Here is a 17,594-nt window from a genome sequence, read left to right as displayed (position 1 = left end):
CGGGCGGAGCGCGGCGGGGGCGGAGGCAGCGGCAGCCCGGCCGGCCCTCCTTCCCCGCCCCTCGCCGCCTCCCTCCGTAGCCGGCGAGGGGGCGCAGGCGCGGCTGCTCCGAGGCCTGCCCTCAGCTCCGCCGCCCCTCAGGCCCGGCCCGGCCCGGCCCAGGGGCGCCCGCAGGGAAGGCGGCCTCGGCCCCCGCGCCCCGAAGAGCCGCCGAGGAGAGGCCCGGCCCTTCCCGCCGCCTCTGAGGCGCCTCGGGGCCCCCGGCAAGGGGGCTCCGGCGGGGGGGCGGGGGCGCCGAGGCGCGCGGGCTTCTCCCGGCGAGAAACTCGGATCTTTTTCATGAAGGAATCGAAAGATCAAGTACTGCCAAGAAAGAACCGCCGAAAAGGGGACAGACGCGCGCTGGGGGGGGGGGGCGGGGGCTGGCGGGATTCGGCCGTCCGCCGGCATTCCAATCTGAGATTGAGTCAAACTGTTTGTTTCGATTTCTATTCCGCCTCCCCACATTGGCAGGCTCAGGGCGGATTACATTTAGGCACATTAAAATTCACAGTTAAAGCACAACAAATACAGTATAAATATTTAAAAATACAGTGCAGCACTAATATAATTCAGTTAAGCCGTTGCCACCATCCCTAAAGATAATTAAGCATTTAAAAATGTCTTCCGAGGTGGATGCTCTCACAGGGAGGGCCCCCTTCCACCATTTTTGACCCACTCAGGCCCGACCCAGCTTCAGCCACAGGCCTGGCGGAACAGTTCCATCTTACAGGGCCCCCCCCCCCCCCCAGAACAATAACACATCCTGCTGAGCCCTGATCTCATTAGACAGGGCGTTCCACCAGGTTGGAGCCAGGACTGAAAAGGCCCTGGCTCTGGTCAATGCTAGGTGGGCCTCCCTGGGGCCAGGGACTGTTAATAGTTGTTTTTCACTGGATCAAAGCATCTTCTGGGGCACATAATGGGAGAGGCGGTCCCAAAGATATGCAGGTCCCAATCCACATAGGGCTTTATAGGTTAATACCAATACCAAAACCTTGAATTTGATTCAGTACTCCATTGGTAACCAATGCAGCTGGTGCAGTACCAGTGTAATATGTGCACGTTTCGGCACTCCGGTGATGACATGCGCCGCTGCGTTTTGGATCAGTTGCAACTGCTGGATCAGATTCAAGGGAAGCCCTGCATAGAGTGTTACAGCAGTCTAGCCTAGAGATGACCATTGCCTGAATCACTGTAGTTAAGCCACAGGTCGAGAGATAGGGGGCAAGTTGCCTAGTCTGTCATAGATGGAAAAAGGAAGACCCGGCAACCACAGCGACCTGAGCCTCCATATTCAAGGAGGCATCCAGGATCGCTCTCAGGGCCGTACAAGTACCACCCCATCGAGGGCAGGAAGCTGGGGGCCTGAATCCACTCGTCCGCAACTCAAGTACAGGATCTCCGTCTTCGTGGGGTTTAATTTCAGCTGACTCTGCCTCAACCATCCAACCACGGTTTCAATAGCCCGCTCCAGGACATCTGGGCCCGAGCCAAGCCGGCCGTCCATCAACGGATATAATTGGGTGTCATCAGCATACTGGTGACACCCAAGACCAAGCTTTACTAGGAAATGCTCCAACAGGGAAATCCTAAGCAGAGTTACTCTAAGCCCACTGAAATCAATGGCCTTGGAGTAACTCTGATGACAGTCTTTGAAGCGCCTGTTCCTTTCTAGGCATTTGGCAAATAAACAGAGCAGCACGCTTTCAGAGAGCAGGTTTTGCTGCTAAAGTGCATTCCAGCTGTTCAGATGAACAAAATTTCAATGGAACATTTCATAACTGAATTTCAATGATAGCTTAAACTCCGTTTCAGAGTTTAAAATGTACATCTTCATTTGTGTATGAATACGCAAATACATTCTGTAAGAATTTTTAAATCCATTGGGAAACAGGAGATTTCACATTCTTTTCTGATGTTTGTTAGAACAGAATACAGGAGATCCCAGTGTAAAACGTACACAGCCTGATCTGATGGTTCCACCCAGTTATTCCCTACCTGTTACTGAGTTGCATAAACATTACCCCTTGCACGGTGTGTAGAGAGCAGTCACCCGTGCTGCACCTTGGGTGAGTGGCCCGTTCCTTCCCCCCACATAGGAAGAAAGACCCTCAGCCTTTCCCCTCTGCAGGCTTTACGTTTTGGGCTAGCAGGTAGGACTCCTGCAGAAGGAATCCGGAGCCATCCATTCAAAACCTGCTCCAGGTCACTAGAGCTGTCCTCCCATACCCAGTACTGTTGCACAACAGGTATGCATGGGGCCATCTCTGCGGATGGCTGCACTGCCACGGAAGAAAAGCCAGGAGGCAACGGCCAATGCAGGTAACCCAAGGCCTTGAGTCTTATCTATTTATTTGATAACTTATGCCCTACTCTTTTCATAGCTGTCCTGCTCCTCAGCCATGTGCTTCCCAGGCCCTTTGGTGTGGGCCTTCGACTTACCTGCAACATCAGAATCAGGCTTGGGGGTAGGGCTATACCAGCTGTGGTACTATAATGTGATTAGTCTGTAAACTTGGCTAAAACCAGCTGGCATCCCTTTCCCTTGGGTGGCTGCCGCCTGTATTGGGATTGCTCTGGGAAATGCCCGCATGGAGTCTGTGAGTTAGCTGCGGGTTTGTGTTTTGGGCAGGTGGAGCTGAGATGTCAAGTCTCTGCCATGCAGGGAAGTTTATTCAGGTCTGGGGGTGCTTTAAAATGTCACATTCATTCGTATTACCCGTGCTCATGTGCAAACTATTCATATACTTCACTGTGATCCAGCCTTACCCACCAGAGCTGCCAATCCCCAAAATTAGTTTTTTCAAGAGCCCATGTTCAGTCAATGAAAAAGAGCTTCTCTCTTTGACAGGTGGAGACAGGCTAATATTTTACTCCTCAGCTGTAGATACGAGAGCAATGGCAAGCCGCTGTGGCTGAGGCTGAGCAGGGTTTCTTTCTGAGACGGTTTTCCCATCAGAGGTATTGCTTTGGGGAAGGACTGCAACTTGCTTTCAATCAGGCATGTCCTTTCTGGGATCAGAAACTTTAAAAATAAAATGTCTGGAGGAGCGGGACAGGAGAAAGCGCTGTATACGCAAGTCCCATCGGTGAACTCCCTCAACAGTAAAGAGAGGAAAAGGTGGAAACTGCAATCCACTACGTATTTGCTTGGGTGCAAGTGGCATTGGGCCAAGTGAGACTCCTGAGTAAACATGCGTAGGATTGCAGCCCCCGGGGAGTGGCCTCCAGAGGAGCTTTACGTCTTCAGGTCTAGCATTCTTTATTAGCCTGAATGGAGGTTACAGGGCTGTTTCGGGGGGAGAGAGAGAGACCTCAATGGGACTGGGAGCTGGCAGGGGCCCATTCCAGGTGCTGGGAACTCTTGGGAAAACGAGGGGTTGATCTTATCCACCTGCAAGCAGATCTCTGCAGAAAGGTATTTGAGGCTCTAACAGCCGCCTCTTGACTGGCTTTTCCACATAACAGACTCCAGAAAACACTGAACACACAAATCTCAGGGCCTGATTCTTGGAGCAAGTGTGTCATGGCAACAACCGGCAGGTCTACAAGAGCAACACGTGGTAAACAGGGGTGCTGCATTCTGCAGGCCTTTGTGAAAAGGGGTCCTTTGGGGACCCAACACCCCCAGGAGAATCCTGCCAGAGCCGAGCTGCGGGTTCCTTTGGTTTAGTGGACGGCTAAGAGAGGAGGGCAATGCTGGCCAGGACTGGAAGACGGCAAAGGATCTCGGTGCCAGTGCTGACGTTTCCCCAGCATCCTCTGCCAGAAGCATCAGACACCACACATTCTCACAAGCAGGCTGATTGCCACGTGTCCTGCGCGGTCTGAAGTCACAGCAGTCCTTGTTCATCCTTAAGTCCGAAGACAACAATTAGGGATGGCCAAAAAATGGAGGCCTTACAGAGAATACTTTCTGAGGTTCCTACTCTATCAGCTGTCCATACCTGTACATTATAAAGATCCCAGTACTGTGACCTGAATTTTATTATGCTGGAAATTTTAATGTGCAACAGGATGTGAAAGTGGCAATTCCAGTCCCATGAAATCTGCATTAAGATTGCATAATCTGGACCTTGGAGTAACCCCTGAAACAAACTGTGCCGATTCCCAGGATAATGAAGCACCGAAAGTGTTTTAAGAGCAAGGAAATAAACTTGGAAAAAAACAAGATAAAGCAGAACAAAGAAGTGGGTGTAGCTTCAAAAATGGAATTCGAGAAGGTGAACATTGCCACACCCCCAGCGTCGCTTTTCTTACGTACGAACTACGTGTGTTTGTATTTATTAATCACTATCAGTACTACCCCAGGTGCTCGTTGTAGTGGGTGGAAGGGCAACTGGAGTGCAGGAGAGAGGAATGGGGGGGGTGAGGGGGGGAGAAGCTGCATCAAAATGTGGAATCAAGCCCAGGGCCCCTCAGCCCAGGGCGCTCTCCTCTGCTCAGCAGCGGCTCTCTGGGGCTCCAGCCCTGCTGCTTCAGAATCCTGTCACTGGCGAGGTGGGGGGGGGGGCTGACCCCCTTTGCGGGGGGGGGGGGGCCTCCACCTGGAGCACTCAGGAGCACCTGGGCAGGCCTCCCCCCTCAAGAGCAGCCAACAAGCCTGGGTTGGATTGAGAATCGGTGCAGCGTAGAACCCTTACTTCTTTTGGAGAGTAATTTTGGGCCTGGAAGGAGCAGGATTTTTTTTGTTCATACTTAATTTTTTTAAACATTTGGACTCATTTTGTTTAGAGCCTGACCTCTGAACTTTTATCTGGGACAATTTTGGTTGAAAATCTGTGTAAATAATCAGGGCGACGATCATCCTTATATACAGACTTGCTGGAAATTCTGTATGTGGAGCAGGGGTTAGAGTGTTGGACTAGGGAGACCCAGGTTCAAATCCTGGCTCTGCCTGGGAAGCTCGCTGGGTGACCGTGAGCCAGTCACATACTCCTAGCCTAACCTACCTCACAGGGTTGTTGTGAGAATAAAATGGAGGAGGAGGATGTAAGCCACTTTGGGTCCCCATACAGGGGGAAGGGAATGAATTAACATAAAAATACGCAAAAGTTTCCTCCTGTGCAGTACATCGTAGAATGCCTGATGCTTTTACTAATTTTGTCTTTGCAGTTCTTCTCCTCGGAAGCCTGTAAATTTGAATTGGCCTATGAATCCTCCAGTCTTGTGCACCCCTACTTGGAAATAAACCCCTCTGAAACCAGGAGGGCTTTCTTCTCAAGTCAGCCGAGAGGACTGGGCCGCCCCCCCCACCCCGCCCCCTTTGTTCATTAGCTTTAGATACTGGTGGCCGAGACACTGTAGACATTCTGTCACCTCGCCTTTGATGACTGTAGTGACTTATTGATTGCTTCTTTTGCCTCATCCATCACTGGCATACACACTATATTCAGACTAGGGTGACACATTTGACACACACACACACCGCCCACCAGCTACAAAAGCTTAGTGCAGTATCCTTTTTGAAGTAGCTGCCTGCCTTGGAATAAAAAAAGAATAAATCATTAAACTTATCCTTTTACTCAAAGCTTCCTAAGCACTACTCCTGAAAATGCTGAGGTGCATGTACAGGCTTTCTAGAATGGACAGACGGTGCTTGTGTGGATCTTGGGTTTTGCCTCAGGCTTGTAGTGAGAGAGCTGGTGTTACAGGGAGGCTCTTTGGACACCAGGGCTTACATCTGCGTATGCGCGCCTTACACTAGTGAGCACATTGCGGTGTTGGCTCCAGGAGCTCTACAGGAGTGGCTGCCTCCTCTGCAGACTTTAAGCAAGGCGGTTCTCCCTCTCACTCAAGGCAGCATCCCTTCAAGTAGTACACCTTTTAAATAAATGCAGGGTGTGTGCGGCCCATTGCTTAAAAGGGCCCCAGCAGCCCGTTCTGATATTATCTATTCCGAATGGCTGGGATTGTTCTGAACCAGGCTTGCTCTTGGGCCTCTACCTGTTAACACTTAGATATGGTGGCTGCATGTGAGGCACAGGCCTGGTGGCGTTTTTCCATGAGATGCATCACACCTTCTAAGGTTAAGCCTAATCAAGTCTGGTGCTGGCCATTGGCTAACGATGCTCTGAAACAGGGAAGCTGCATGAAGGATTAAACTGATAAACAGTCCTGGGTGACACGATTGTCATGGAGGGATTATTTTGCACTATCTAGGGTGACAGCTGGCGGGTGGCCAGACTGACCCAGCAGTAGAGGCAGCATTGCATTTGAGCAAAGTGAGGATCCACCACCCACGCAGGCTGCCCCACAAGCAACGCACCCTCTGCCAGGGCAGGTGCTAGGAGTGAGCAAGGGAGCTCCAACTACCAGCCCTAACTCCCCTGAGCAAAGATCCCTGGGCCTGGATTCCCAAGGGAGGAGGGAGAATAGCTCCCCCACCACCACCACAGGAAGACACTGGGTCCATAGCTGAGTTCCTCCCTGGCCTGTGTGGGGCTTGTGCTGACCCCTGCCTGGGCCTCTTCAAAGAGAAACCAAGCCGTGGGCCAACCCAACCCAACCCCTGGCCTGGGCTGGGTCTGCTGCCAGGAGGGGGAGGTCTGCAGAGGCAATCTGGAAAGGGGCCCAGAAGATCCCTCCGGGACCCTCTCTGGGCAGGAGGCTTCAGAGTTACCTGGCCAGTAGGGTTGCCAGCTCCAAGTTGGGAAATTCCTGGAGACCTGGAGGAAGTGGGGTTTGGGGAGGAAAAGGACCTTGGCATGGCATAACTCCATAGAGTCCATCTCCCGAAGTAGCCATTTTCTCCAGGGGAACAGATTTCTGTGGCCTGGAGACCAGTTGCAATTCCGGGAGATCTCCAGCCACCACCTGGAGGCCGGCCGGCCGGCCAAACGCAGCCGGGGAGGAGAAGCCGAGGAGGAAGGCAGCCCCTGCGGGGGTGGGGTGGGGTGGTGCGAGTCTCCCCCTTGGTCTGCTGCGCTCCCGGGGTGGGGGGCATCGGGATCCACCGTTGGGGCCTGCAGCGTATTTTTTGCTTCCTCTCGGCCCCCTCCTCCCCCGGCCATTTTGTCCTCACAACAGCCCCGTGGAGTGGCTCGGGCGGCGTGGAGGGGGCCGCCCCGATCCCCGCCGTCGCTCCGGCCGCTGCAGCCGCCCGGCCTCCTGCGGCGCGGGGGGTCCTTTAGCGGGCCGGAGAAGCGGCGATGGGGACGCGGCCTCGGGGGCGGCCTTCGGCCGGCGGGGGAGACGCCGCTCCGCTCCCTCAGCGCCCAGCGGCCTCTCGCGGCCTGCCCTGCCGTTCCCCCTCGGGCCGCTCCCCGGGAGCCTCGCGGGTCGCCCCGTCCTCCGCCGGCCGCGCAGCGTCTGCGGGCGAGGGGCGGGCCGAGGGCCGCGGGGCCTCCCTGCTTCCCTCGGGCGGAGGTGGGGCGCGGGCTGGGCGGGAGTCGCGGCGGCCGCCAGGCGCGGAGGGATACGAGCTCGGCGGTGCTGAGGCCTCCGCGGCCGGCCCGAAAATGTCCGCCTGAGGGAGCCCCGCCAGCCTGCCCGCCCGCCCGCCGCGCGTCTCCCGAGCAGGCCCAGCCGAGGAGGGGCGCGCGAGGCCGGCGAGGGCCGGGCCCGGGAGGCGGAGGTGCCGCCGCCCCTTCCCTCCCTCCCTCCCTCCCTGCGACGCCGCCGCCGCCTCCCTCTCCCTCTCCTCACAGCCCGGCCTCGGCAGCGGCGGCGACCGGGTAAAGGCGGCGCGGAAGGAAGTTGGCGGCTGGGCTGGGGCTGGGGCGGACTCGGCGCGGGGCGAGGGCGCGAGCGGGGCGCTGAGGAGGAGGAGGCGCCGCCCGCCCGTCCGTCCGCCCGCCCGGGGCTCCGGCCGAGGGGGCGCGCGGGGCGGGTGTGCGGGCGGCCCTTTGTTGGGCCTGGCGCGGCGGGTAACGCGCCTCTCCCTCCCTCCCCCCCCCCCCGGTCTCTCTCTCCGCCGCAGGGCCGCCCCGCGCCCGCCATGAACCCGCAGCAGCAGCGGATGGCCGCCATCGGGACCGACAAGGAGCTGAGCGACCTGCTGGACTTCAGCGCGGTACGAGCGCCGCCCGGCCGGGACGCCGCCGCGGCCGCCCTCTCGGTGCCCGGGCGCGGGGGATGCGGCCCGGCCCGGCCCGGCGCTTCTGCGCGCCGCTCCCTTCGGCGGGAGGCTGCCGGCCCGAGCCCACGTGCGCGGCCGCCTCCTGCGCCCCGGAGCCCGGCGAAGGGCGCTGGGGCGGGAGTGGGACAGCCGCGGCCGGAGCTCCCCGAGGGCGCCTCGGCCCCGCGCGGCCCCTCTCCGGCCGGCCCCTCGCCAGCGGGCGGGCGGGCGGGCGGGCGAGTGAGGAGGGCCCGCCCGGCCCCAGCCCAGCCCTCCGGCGGGCCTCGCCGCCCCCCGCACAATAGGAAGCCCGGCCCGGCGGGCCCTCCGCTTGCGGGCGCGGGATGCGGGGCCGGAGCGAGGAGGCGCGGCGCGGCGCGGGGAGAGGAGCAGCGCCCGGCCGCCGGGGCGGTTCGGCCAGGGGGACCGCCGGGCCCTAACCCCGAGGCCTCCGCTTGCTTTGCAGATGTTTTCTCCGCCTGTTAACAGCGGGAAAACCCGGCCGACCACGCTGGGAAGCAGCCAGTTCAGCGGATCGGGTAAGGCTGGCGGCTCGGGACTGGCCTGCGCCGCCCTTCCCTTTGCGCGGGGCGTTTGCGAGGGGCGTGTGTGGCGGCCTTTCTGCGGAGTGCCTTCCCGCAGAACTACTCCTTGCAAGCCGGTGTGTGCCGATACTGCGGAATGGACTTGTGGGTTTGTCCAGTGAAAGGGCGTGCATGGTTTTCAGAAGGTGAACCTTCACCTCCCTTGGAAAGTACCTTCCAGTTTTAAGTTGTGTCGTTTAGGAGATGCTAACAAAATCTAGGCAACAAATACTGATTTAAAGATTATTATACGTTTAACGTTATGGAATTCTTAAGATTAGTTTGTTCACAGCTTGAATTAGTCAAAAAAGAATAAATTACAGGCGGCTGCAGGAATAGCGCTGCATTTCTAGAGGAAGAACCTCCAAAGAGGCAAGCTTATGGTAACGGAAAAGCGGAAAGAGTCTAGCCGGTTGCCTCAGCAGTATGCCCTTTAAAGCTGCACGTATTTAGGCATATCATTGGTTAATGAAATATGAAATCTAAAGTTGTAAAACTGAGGGACATTTTTTGCTCCCCCCCCCCTTTTTTGCATAAGTGACTAACAGTGCAATCCTAAGCAGAGTTATTCCAGTCTAAGCCCATTGATTTCAATGGGCTTAGACTGGAGTGATTCTGTTTAGGATTGCACTGTAAATAATGTATGCTGTGCGATATTACCAGATCAATCAAGAAATTCAGTCTTCTGTATTTTAGGAGCTTGTTCATTTCCGCCCCCCCCCCCAAGATGGTGTGTATGCCTTGTTGTCCTGGTCTTCACAGTAGGCATAATGTAGCTGTTCCTTTACCATGAAGAATCTGATTTAACGGTAGTGTGGTAATGAGGAACTATTAATTTGTTGTTCTTGGTTTGGGGAAAGTAGGCAAATTTTGTAGTGTAAAATAAATTGTTCTTGGACAGTGATCTCTCTTGTCTTTAAAAAATTGTGCTGGCTTCTAGTGATTTGGGCTGGGTGAGTTGCAGAGTAGACACTTGTAGCGTAAGTGTATTAAGGTACTTCTTAACGTGTGTCATGCTTGGTCTAGAGGGCGCCTCTGAATGAATAAAGAGGTTTTTCATGTTAGTATTTGAAGATTGTGAATATTATTACTGGGATGTCTCAAAGTAGTATTGCATTTAATATCGGTGCAGACCTGATGGTAGTTCTAGACGGCTGTGCAACGGGAGGGGAAGGGGGAGTGCCTGGAGGGAGGAGTGCAGGTGGGCTGGAAAGAATAAAGAGGTTTGTACATTACTGCTTGATCGATGGGAACATTATTACTGAGATGTCTCAAAGCCTGAACAAGCATTTCTGGGCAGGATACTTAATAATAATTTTTAAAAGTTTGAGTTTAATTTCTAATAGCCCTGGCGTGAACATAAATATATGTCACTGGATGGGCATTTTTCTTCCCTCCCCTCCCTTTTTCCTTTTAAGTTTCTGTGTTTGAGCCTACCCTGGTTACCATTGACAGCTGCTGCCCCAAAGCACAGTTTTCAAATCGGTTTCTGTGTGTTGCCTTTCATATCGGTGCGGACCTGATGGTAGTTCTAGATGGCTGTGCAGTGGGAGGGGAGGGGGAGTGCCTGGAGAGAGGAGTGCAGGTGGGCTGGAAATTCATCCTGGGCATCTTGCAGGGGAGTTCCCAGCGCATGTTCTTCCTTCAGCAGCTGATAGGAAAACAGACAGGGCTACAAGGTGAAGAGGTTTGTCAGAGGCGCCCCTCGGCCTCTCCTCCCCTTATTTTCCAAGTATCTCTCATTGCAGTTTTTAATATGTAACGTATCGTATATGCAGTGTTCTAATCTGTAAACTATGAGAGCTGGCCGTGAGCCAGCAGCGACCATTTCTTTCCTGTATGTAAGCACAAAATAGCATATATATTCCCATAATACAAATTTGGCTTTTACTGTTTAATCTGTAGTGGATCTTGAGTACAGTTTGGGAGTGGTTAGTATTAACTTAATGGAGTGCTGTCATTAAACCTCCTTGCTTCGTATTCATAAACAATCTTTGTGTCTTTGCTATCTATTTTTATTTGAACCCCTAAAATATCACTGTGCAACTCTTTGTTGGTTTGATGCCACCACAGTTCTGTGTGCATAATTTGGTCAACAGTGTATTTGAACCTGAAGGAGGTTTATGGTTTTGAAAAGCTAAAATCTGAAATTGGAGTTTCACAAAACTTCCAGTGCATGGAGGAGGTATTTGTAGCTTAGAATTTTTTTTGCAAATAACTTGGCAAGCATGTGATTATAGGATACGGAGCTGTGTCGGAAAAGATACTGGCTTTCTGCTAAAGGGGACCATCATTTGATGAACTGACTTTAAATCCACTCATGGACTATAGTTTTGTTGCATACCTTCCTTGATTTCATTTCCGAGACCTATGTGGCTTGCATGGAAAGAAAGACTTGATATAGAGTCCCTATTTGGAGGGTTTGGGTGTTTTTTGTTCTGCAAAAAGATTGAAAGAACACTTCAGGTTTTCTGATTGCAGGGAAGCTTAGTTTGCATTTTTTATTCTTGATTTACTTTTTTGCTTATTAGTATATTATGGACATGTATTGTTTCTGGTTTGAAGTAGTCCTTTTTGGTTGCTATTCACGTGTCCCACAAAACAGGTTTCCTAGTCCTAGTCTCTTGTCAGATGTAACATAAACCTTCCTAACAACTGACAGTTATAGTGCTTCCTGAACTTCAATTGATATTTGTAGGTTATACTTTTATCTGTTAATTTCCTTGACAATTCTGGTCAGAAACAACGTCCATTCTAATACTAACTGATGGGAGTTTCTTTCCTTTGCTCATTTGCATGCAGTCCTGACTGTCTTCCAGGATAGAACTGGAACGATAACAAGCCAAATATTGTGCAAAGGTTGACTCCAGATGTGAGGGGTTTTACCTGCCTTCTTAAAGAGGGCATGCTGTTGTATTCTCTCAGGTCATCCTACAGGGAACGTGTTACAGCGTGCCAACAAAAATAACCTGTGGTAGGTTGGAACAGTGAGATCGCATAGATATTTGCTACGAGTAAAAGGGGGTGAAGGTAAAAAAACTCCCAAAGCATTGGGGAGCAAACTTCCTTGGTATCCTCTCATAAAAGCTGCCAGTCAAGTTCTTCAAGTTTTCCTGTGACAAGAGGGCAGGCCTGGTTTAAACCCAGGGCTGCTCGGTCAGTGAGGGAGAAACCCACTTTGGGAGTCTTTCTGCCTACACTTGGGCTCCATACGCTACTCTGAATATCTCAGTGAAGCCACTGGAGCCAAGTTGGGAAGGAGAGTCCCCAGGATCAAGAACTGCTGCTGACCTGTTGCTGAACTTACCCTTTTGTAGGGTGATGCCTTCAGAAACCTTCGCTTAGAAGCGCAAAACTGTTGTGGCGGAGGATAGTGAGCGGCGCAGTCCTGCTGATCCACGGGCGATTGTCAGCGCTGCTAATTGAACCTAGAACCTGGGAGCTCGTGGAGTGACTGTAAAGAAGGTGGTATGCACATACTCAGCCTGGCTCCTGATGGCCACCACACTCTGCTATTCTATAGCAACTGGAGTTCCTTGTTGACGCACTGCTTACGGAAGTGGCATCATACCCGTGACAGACTCTTTGTCACCTGTGGTCACTCACAGGGTGTGGCCATGCCGTGCAGTCAGACACCCTCTGTGGCTTCCATTCGTAAGGCGGCATCACACATGAGGCTGTCAGCCAATTAAGAGAATCTTTACGGTGGATCCTAAGCGGAGTTACTCTTCTAAGTCCATTGAAGTCAGCAGGCTCTGAAAGGAGTAAATCTGCTTAGGGCGGCACTTTAGAGAGCATTCTGAGCAGGTCTGCTCCAAGTCCTACTCAAGTCTATTCAACGAAGCTTACTCCTAGGGAAACATTCTTATGTTTGCACTGTTCATTCCTTAATCACCTCAACTGAGAAATTATCAAAATATTTAATATAGCTGCATTTTCATATCCTGAAGGTGGAATACAATTTCACAAAGCTGCTAATTTTTGTTAGAAAGATCCATGTAAAGAGCATTGCAATAGTCTAGCTTTAAAGTGACTGTGTCCAGATAGGCTGAGTCAAGGTAGGGTGTCATCTTCCAGGTTAAATGAAAATGGAAGGCACATTTTTTGCAGCTTTGTTAACCTGCAGTGATCCTGGCTCCAGTATAAACTCATAACTGAGTCAGTGAGAGACAGCTGAACTCCATCAGAAGTTGGAAGCACAATATTTTTCAAGAGCTTAAACTGCCTGACTAGCCTTCCTTCTGTCTTGTCACGATTAATTTTCAGCTTCTTCACTTTTAGTCATTTAACCACAGCAGCCAGGTAGTAGCTCAGGACCTCTACAATGTCGCCAGGTGATTTGGATAAAGAAATGTAGAGCTGGGGATCTGCAACATGTTGATGAAAGCCAACATCAGTCCAATGGATGATTTCTCCTAAGGGATTTGCAGAAAGATTAAATAGAACGGGGGATAAGGCTGCGCCTTCTGGAACCCCACGGGACAAGTCCCGCGGCTGGTCTCACACCAGCCCTCTTGAGTCCACTCCGTAAGGAGAAGCCAGTTGAACCAATCCAGAGTACATCCCTTTATATTTCTACCTCCAAACATCTTAACAGGATTGCATGATCTGCCATATCAGAGGCTGCTGATAAATCTGATAAGAAAAATGAAGTCTGGCACTTGTGACTGACATAGTTTTATGTCCTCCAACAAGATTGGTTTCTGAAAGCACATCATACCAGTACTCTGCTATTCACCTGTGCTGCTTTCTTTGTATCAGGAGAAGCGGTGTATGTTCACGCACAAACCTGTAAATGGCTTAAGTTCTGCATGCTGCATGTCTTAGTTACGTTTAATTTCGATCTCCAAGTATGACAGCACTCCCATATAAAGGTGCTCGCTAGTGGGCTACTTCCTGTCTTTGGAAAATGGAACCTGAAGACCTTCCGTGTGGGTTCACCTTCTAAGAGGCTTGATAGAGCACCTGCTTGGTGTACAGGAAGATCCAGGTTCAGCCCCTGGCAGCTCCAGCCAACGAGGACAGGGCGGGAGACGATGGGAAAGGACCCTGGAGAGCTGATGCTGGTCGAAAGAGACAGGGCTGATCTTGACCTTGGCTGATTGCGCACACGTCGGATAATGCACTTCCAATCCTCTTTATAGATAATTTAGAACGGATTTTTTCGTGTGCGGAACAAAAAATCCACCTCAAATGATTGATAAAGTGCATTGAAAGTGCATTATCCAACGTGTGCGGAATCAGCCCTTGAGGGACTCGGGGATCTGGCTCGCTATAAGGAGGCTCATTTATGTCAGGTGGGTGTTGCCTTCTGAGGACCAGAGGCTTCAGTCAGGGGTTATAATGTCTTACAAATTCTGCTCTGGTTTTAATTTGGTGAATGTCACGATGTTTTCTGTACAATTGTCTATCTCTTTGTTTCAGTTTTAACTGCACTATGGAAAAACCTTCCAGGTTGACTCCTGATGTCCAGAATTCCTGGATGGGAGACTGCCTGGCAGCCATGCGGAAGTTGCTGTGAGCTGCTCAGGTGACAAACCGGGCAGGAAGCATGAGAAAGAAAGAGTCTCGGCCCTAAGGAGTAGCAGAGGTTAGATTTCTCTAATTGGCTCTAGAGCTTCAGTTGCATGTAGTCCCTGCAGTCTTACTTAAGATTTTTCTAGAGCGTTTTTGTCTTAATGAAGCTGAAATTGGTAGAAGTTCAGCACCTGAAGCTTTTCTTTGTCTAGAGAAACTTCACTAGTTGCCTTTTTAAAAGCCCTTGGAGATGATGTTGCATAGAATAGTTTCATGGAATGAGATTCAGGTGGGCTGGGCTCCCCATGCCTGTAGGCATCAGCGGTTCATGTCAGAGGTCAGGAAGAGTTTTGCTTCTTTGCTTTGTCTTTGAATACTTCTGTTCATGACTGCCAGTCAAGACTCAACTGCTGTTGCTGATAAATCCGCTCCCTCCTCTAAGATGGCCTGTCAGTTTCTAACTTAAAACACTTTGGTTTGAAAACTGGGTTGTTATCCTGGTGTTTTGCAAGCGACACAATCACTTGCTAACGGTTTTGAAGGTCAAGTTTTTTCTTGCCATAGGATGAGATAATCGGTGATTTTATGTCTTGAATGAATGTTTTGTATTTCTGTATTTGGAAAACAAAGCTGTATTTATAAACACAACATTCAAAAGCATAAAGGACATACTTTTTGGTGAAGATGTTAACTGAATACCAAGGAAAATCAACAAAATAAGCTTTTGTTGAATTTGATAATACGATACTATGTATGGGCTGCCCCTGGGTCTAAATCCACCCAGTCTTTAGAGCTCTGTAAGGTATTCTTATGCTGTGACGAAGCGAGTCATGGAAGAGAAGCACATGCCTGAGAGCTGTATAAAATTGGGGCCGAGGGAACCCTGTTCTGTGCTAAGGATCGTCGTTGATGATATTTGATATTTAAAAGCATATTTATTTTGATATTTGATACTTAAAAGCATTTGGACGGTCGTTTTTATTTTGCGGTTAATTTGAACTTTGATTTGATTGCTGGGCGGATTGGTTGGTTTCAGTATTTTTAGTACATCTATTTTAGAATCTGCAGTTCTACAGTAGGGGCGGGGGCTGATTGGCACTTGATATGCTTTCCAAAACCTACTTTACTCCAGTCTTTTTGGAAAGAATGCTATCCAGTCATGACATCACACCATTTGGAAGAAATGATGCACATTTTTCTGCTGCTAAGTTCCTACCTGTGTCAATGCCATTTTCCCTTTGTCTGCCCCTCGCATATACCATTTTCTTATCATTTTTTCCAGCCACGCCATCTCAGGGTTTTTGTAGGCTTTTAGTTCCCCTGATTCCTGTTTTTCATTTTTAAAAAATGACATCCCCAGCTCTTTTCGTTGCAAAGATGCAAGCAGAAAGATGCAGGTAGTTTTTGTCCAGATTACCTGGAAAGGAATGAGGAGCAGGGTGGATAAAAATCATAAAAAAATAATGGCTGGCAAGCTCCATTGCACAGTGATTTCTTTGCACACCAGGAGAAAGAAACAAAAGGTGCCAGGCAATGCTTCAGGCAAAGGGCTGCTATTTTTATGTGGAAAGCACACGTGTGAAAGAAAAACGAATGGTGGCAAGTTGCCATGGTGGCTGAGATGACCACACCCTCAAGAGCCAGTGCTGAGTCGCTGCAGAGCATGTGCAGAAGGAAAATGTTAAAAGAGGAGAGTGCAGAAAACTCATGTGTGAAAGCGCCGCATGCCTCTGCGTTGGCAGCGATAGTGACAGCAAAGTGGACAATCCTTGGAGTGTGGAAGCAGCTGCCGTTTCTTCCCCTGTTGTCTCTCTGCCTTCCTCTCTGGTTCTGCCCCTTTCTTCTGTGGTATCTTCTCCATCGCATTCAAACATGCCATTGTTTTCCATTTTCCTAAGAGATGAGAAGGCGGGGCAGGGGAGGGGAGAGGAAAAATGAGGGGGGGGGCTTTGCTTCCCTGTGCCTTTTCTTCTTCTTGCTAGGATTTTTTCCCTGTTCGCTCTCTTCAGCATGTAAAAGAAACTGCTTGTGTTTAGATGTCAAATAAAGAAAGAAACTGACACGTGAAAGTGGAGAATTCATATGGATCTCAAGTTTTCTAAAGTTTGTGAAGATCAAAAAGAAAGTTCAGTTCAAGAAATTACTGCTTCTTTGCACGATGATTCTGGTTAGAGAAAGAAACCTGTGGCAGTATTTTGAAGGATGCATTATATGTTGTTTAGCTAATATGGGTTTCATTTTGTTAATTGTGCCCCCAGTTCCTGTAATTTTATTTATTTAGAAAATGTATATGCCTTCTCTCCAGAGGACTTAATCCTGACAAATTGGAGGTGCTGATGGTAAGGTGAAGATTTGACCTAAGAACAGGCATGTCTTCTGTTTGGGGTGGGGTTGTACTTCTTCTAAAGGAGCAGGTTTGTCGCTTGGGGGTTCTACTGGAGCTGGGCCTCCTGTTGAATAAGCAGGTGGCTGTGGTGGCTGGGGCAGTTTTCACTTCCTGGGCAGGAAAGATCTTGGCACTCTGGTGCATGTCCTGGTAACATCTGGATTAGATTGTTGCAATGTGTTCTACGTGGAGCTGCCCTTGAAGACTAACTGGGAACTGCAGTTGGTATGGAATGCTGCAGTCAAAGTGTTGGGTTGCAGGAACCCTGTAACTCCAGTCTTGTTCCAGCTACGCTGGCTTCTGATTTGCTTCCAGGTCCAATTCAGGGAACCGTTACTGACTTTTTAAAGTTCTATACACCTGAGGCCCAGCATATCTCAATAGCTGCTTTCCCCCGTATGAACCTGCCCGTCCACCCAGGTCTTCTTTGCAGGCCTTGTGTGGGGATGCCCTTGCCACATGAGGCTAGACAGGTGACAGCCCAAAAGGGGGCCTTCTCGGTCATGGCACCAAAACTTCGGAACTCCCTCTTCAAGGAGATTCGCCTGTCTCCCTTTGTCACTGTCTTCTGCCAGCAAACCCCCAGCGAACTTTTATTGGTCCTTCCTCCCTATTTGGGTTTGTATGCATACTGATGCAGACTATCTAGTTCATCTGGCTGCTTCTACAACCACCAGTAAAAAATGAATCCTCTTAAAGAACTTTATAATTTTATATTCAGCTGCCACAATGAGACATAATGCAGTTATGGGCTGCCCTAACCTGATCTGTAAGCAAAAAACAGTACAAGAGTCACAGCCCGGATGCAACAAGCTAAGCTTTGGTATAAACCCAAGAAGCCTCAGTTCCCAGGCCACGTGCGGTGGGGGTGGGGGTGGCGGGGCTCAAGCGTTTTCTGGGCGAGCTTGTTCTTGTAGCAACAAACCCTTCTGACTGCAGCCAGGAATAACTTTAAAGACTGCGTTTTATGATTGGCTCATCATTTTTATTTATTTAAAACATTTAT

At 50.6% G+C, this 17,594-nt stretch overlaps 1 protein-coding gene across 6 annotated transcripts in view; it reads left to right on the top strand.

Moving 5' to 3' along the window:
* The first annotated feature begins 7,489 nt into the window (after positions 1-7,489).
* The window catches only part of TCF12 (transcription factor 12), a 117,462-nt gene continuing 107,357 nt past the window's right edge, over positions 7,490-17,594 (top strand). For 5 of the 6 annotated variants that reach the window (XM_055002712.1, XM_055002713.1, XM_055002711.1 and 2 more), the window contains exons 1-3: positions 7,491-7,718; positions 7,964-8,056; positions 8,568-8,640. In XM_055002712.1, coding sequence (XP_054858687.1) covers positions 7,982-8,056; positions 8,568-8,640 — 148 coding nt within the window. In that variant the 5' untranslated portion in view covers positions 7,491-7,718; positions 7,964-7,981. Of the gene's footprint in view, positions 7,719-7,963; positions 8,057-8,567; positions 8,641-17,594 lie in introns of all 6 variants that reach the window. The other variant, XM_055002708.1, reaches the window with a different exon arrangement.

Source organism: Eublepharis macularius, chromosome 18, assembly GCF_028583425.1.
Source record: "Eublepharis macularius isolate TG4126 chromosome 18, MPM_Emac_v1.0, whole genome shotgun sequence".
Taxonomy (NCBI): Eukaryota; Metazoa; Chordata; class Lepidosauria; order Squamata; family Eublepharidae; genus Eublepharis; species Eublepharis macularius.
This window is presented reverse-complemented; position numbering and strand designations above follow the sequence as displayed.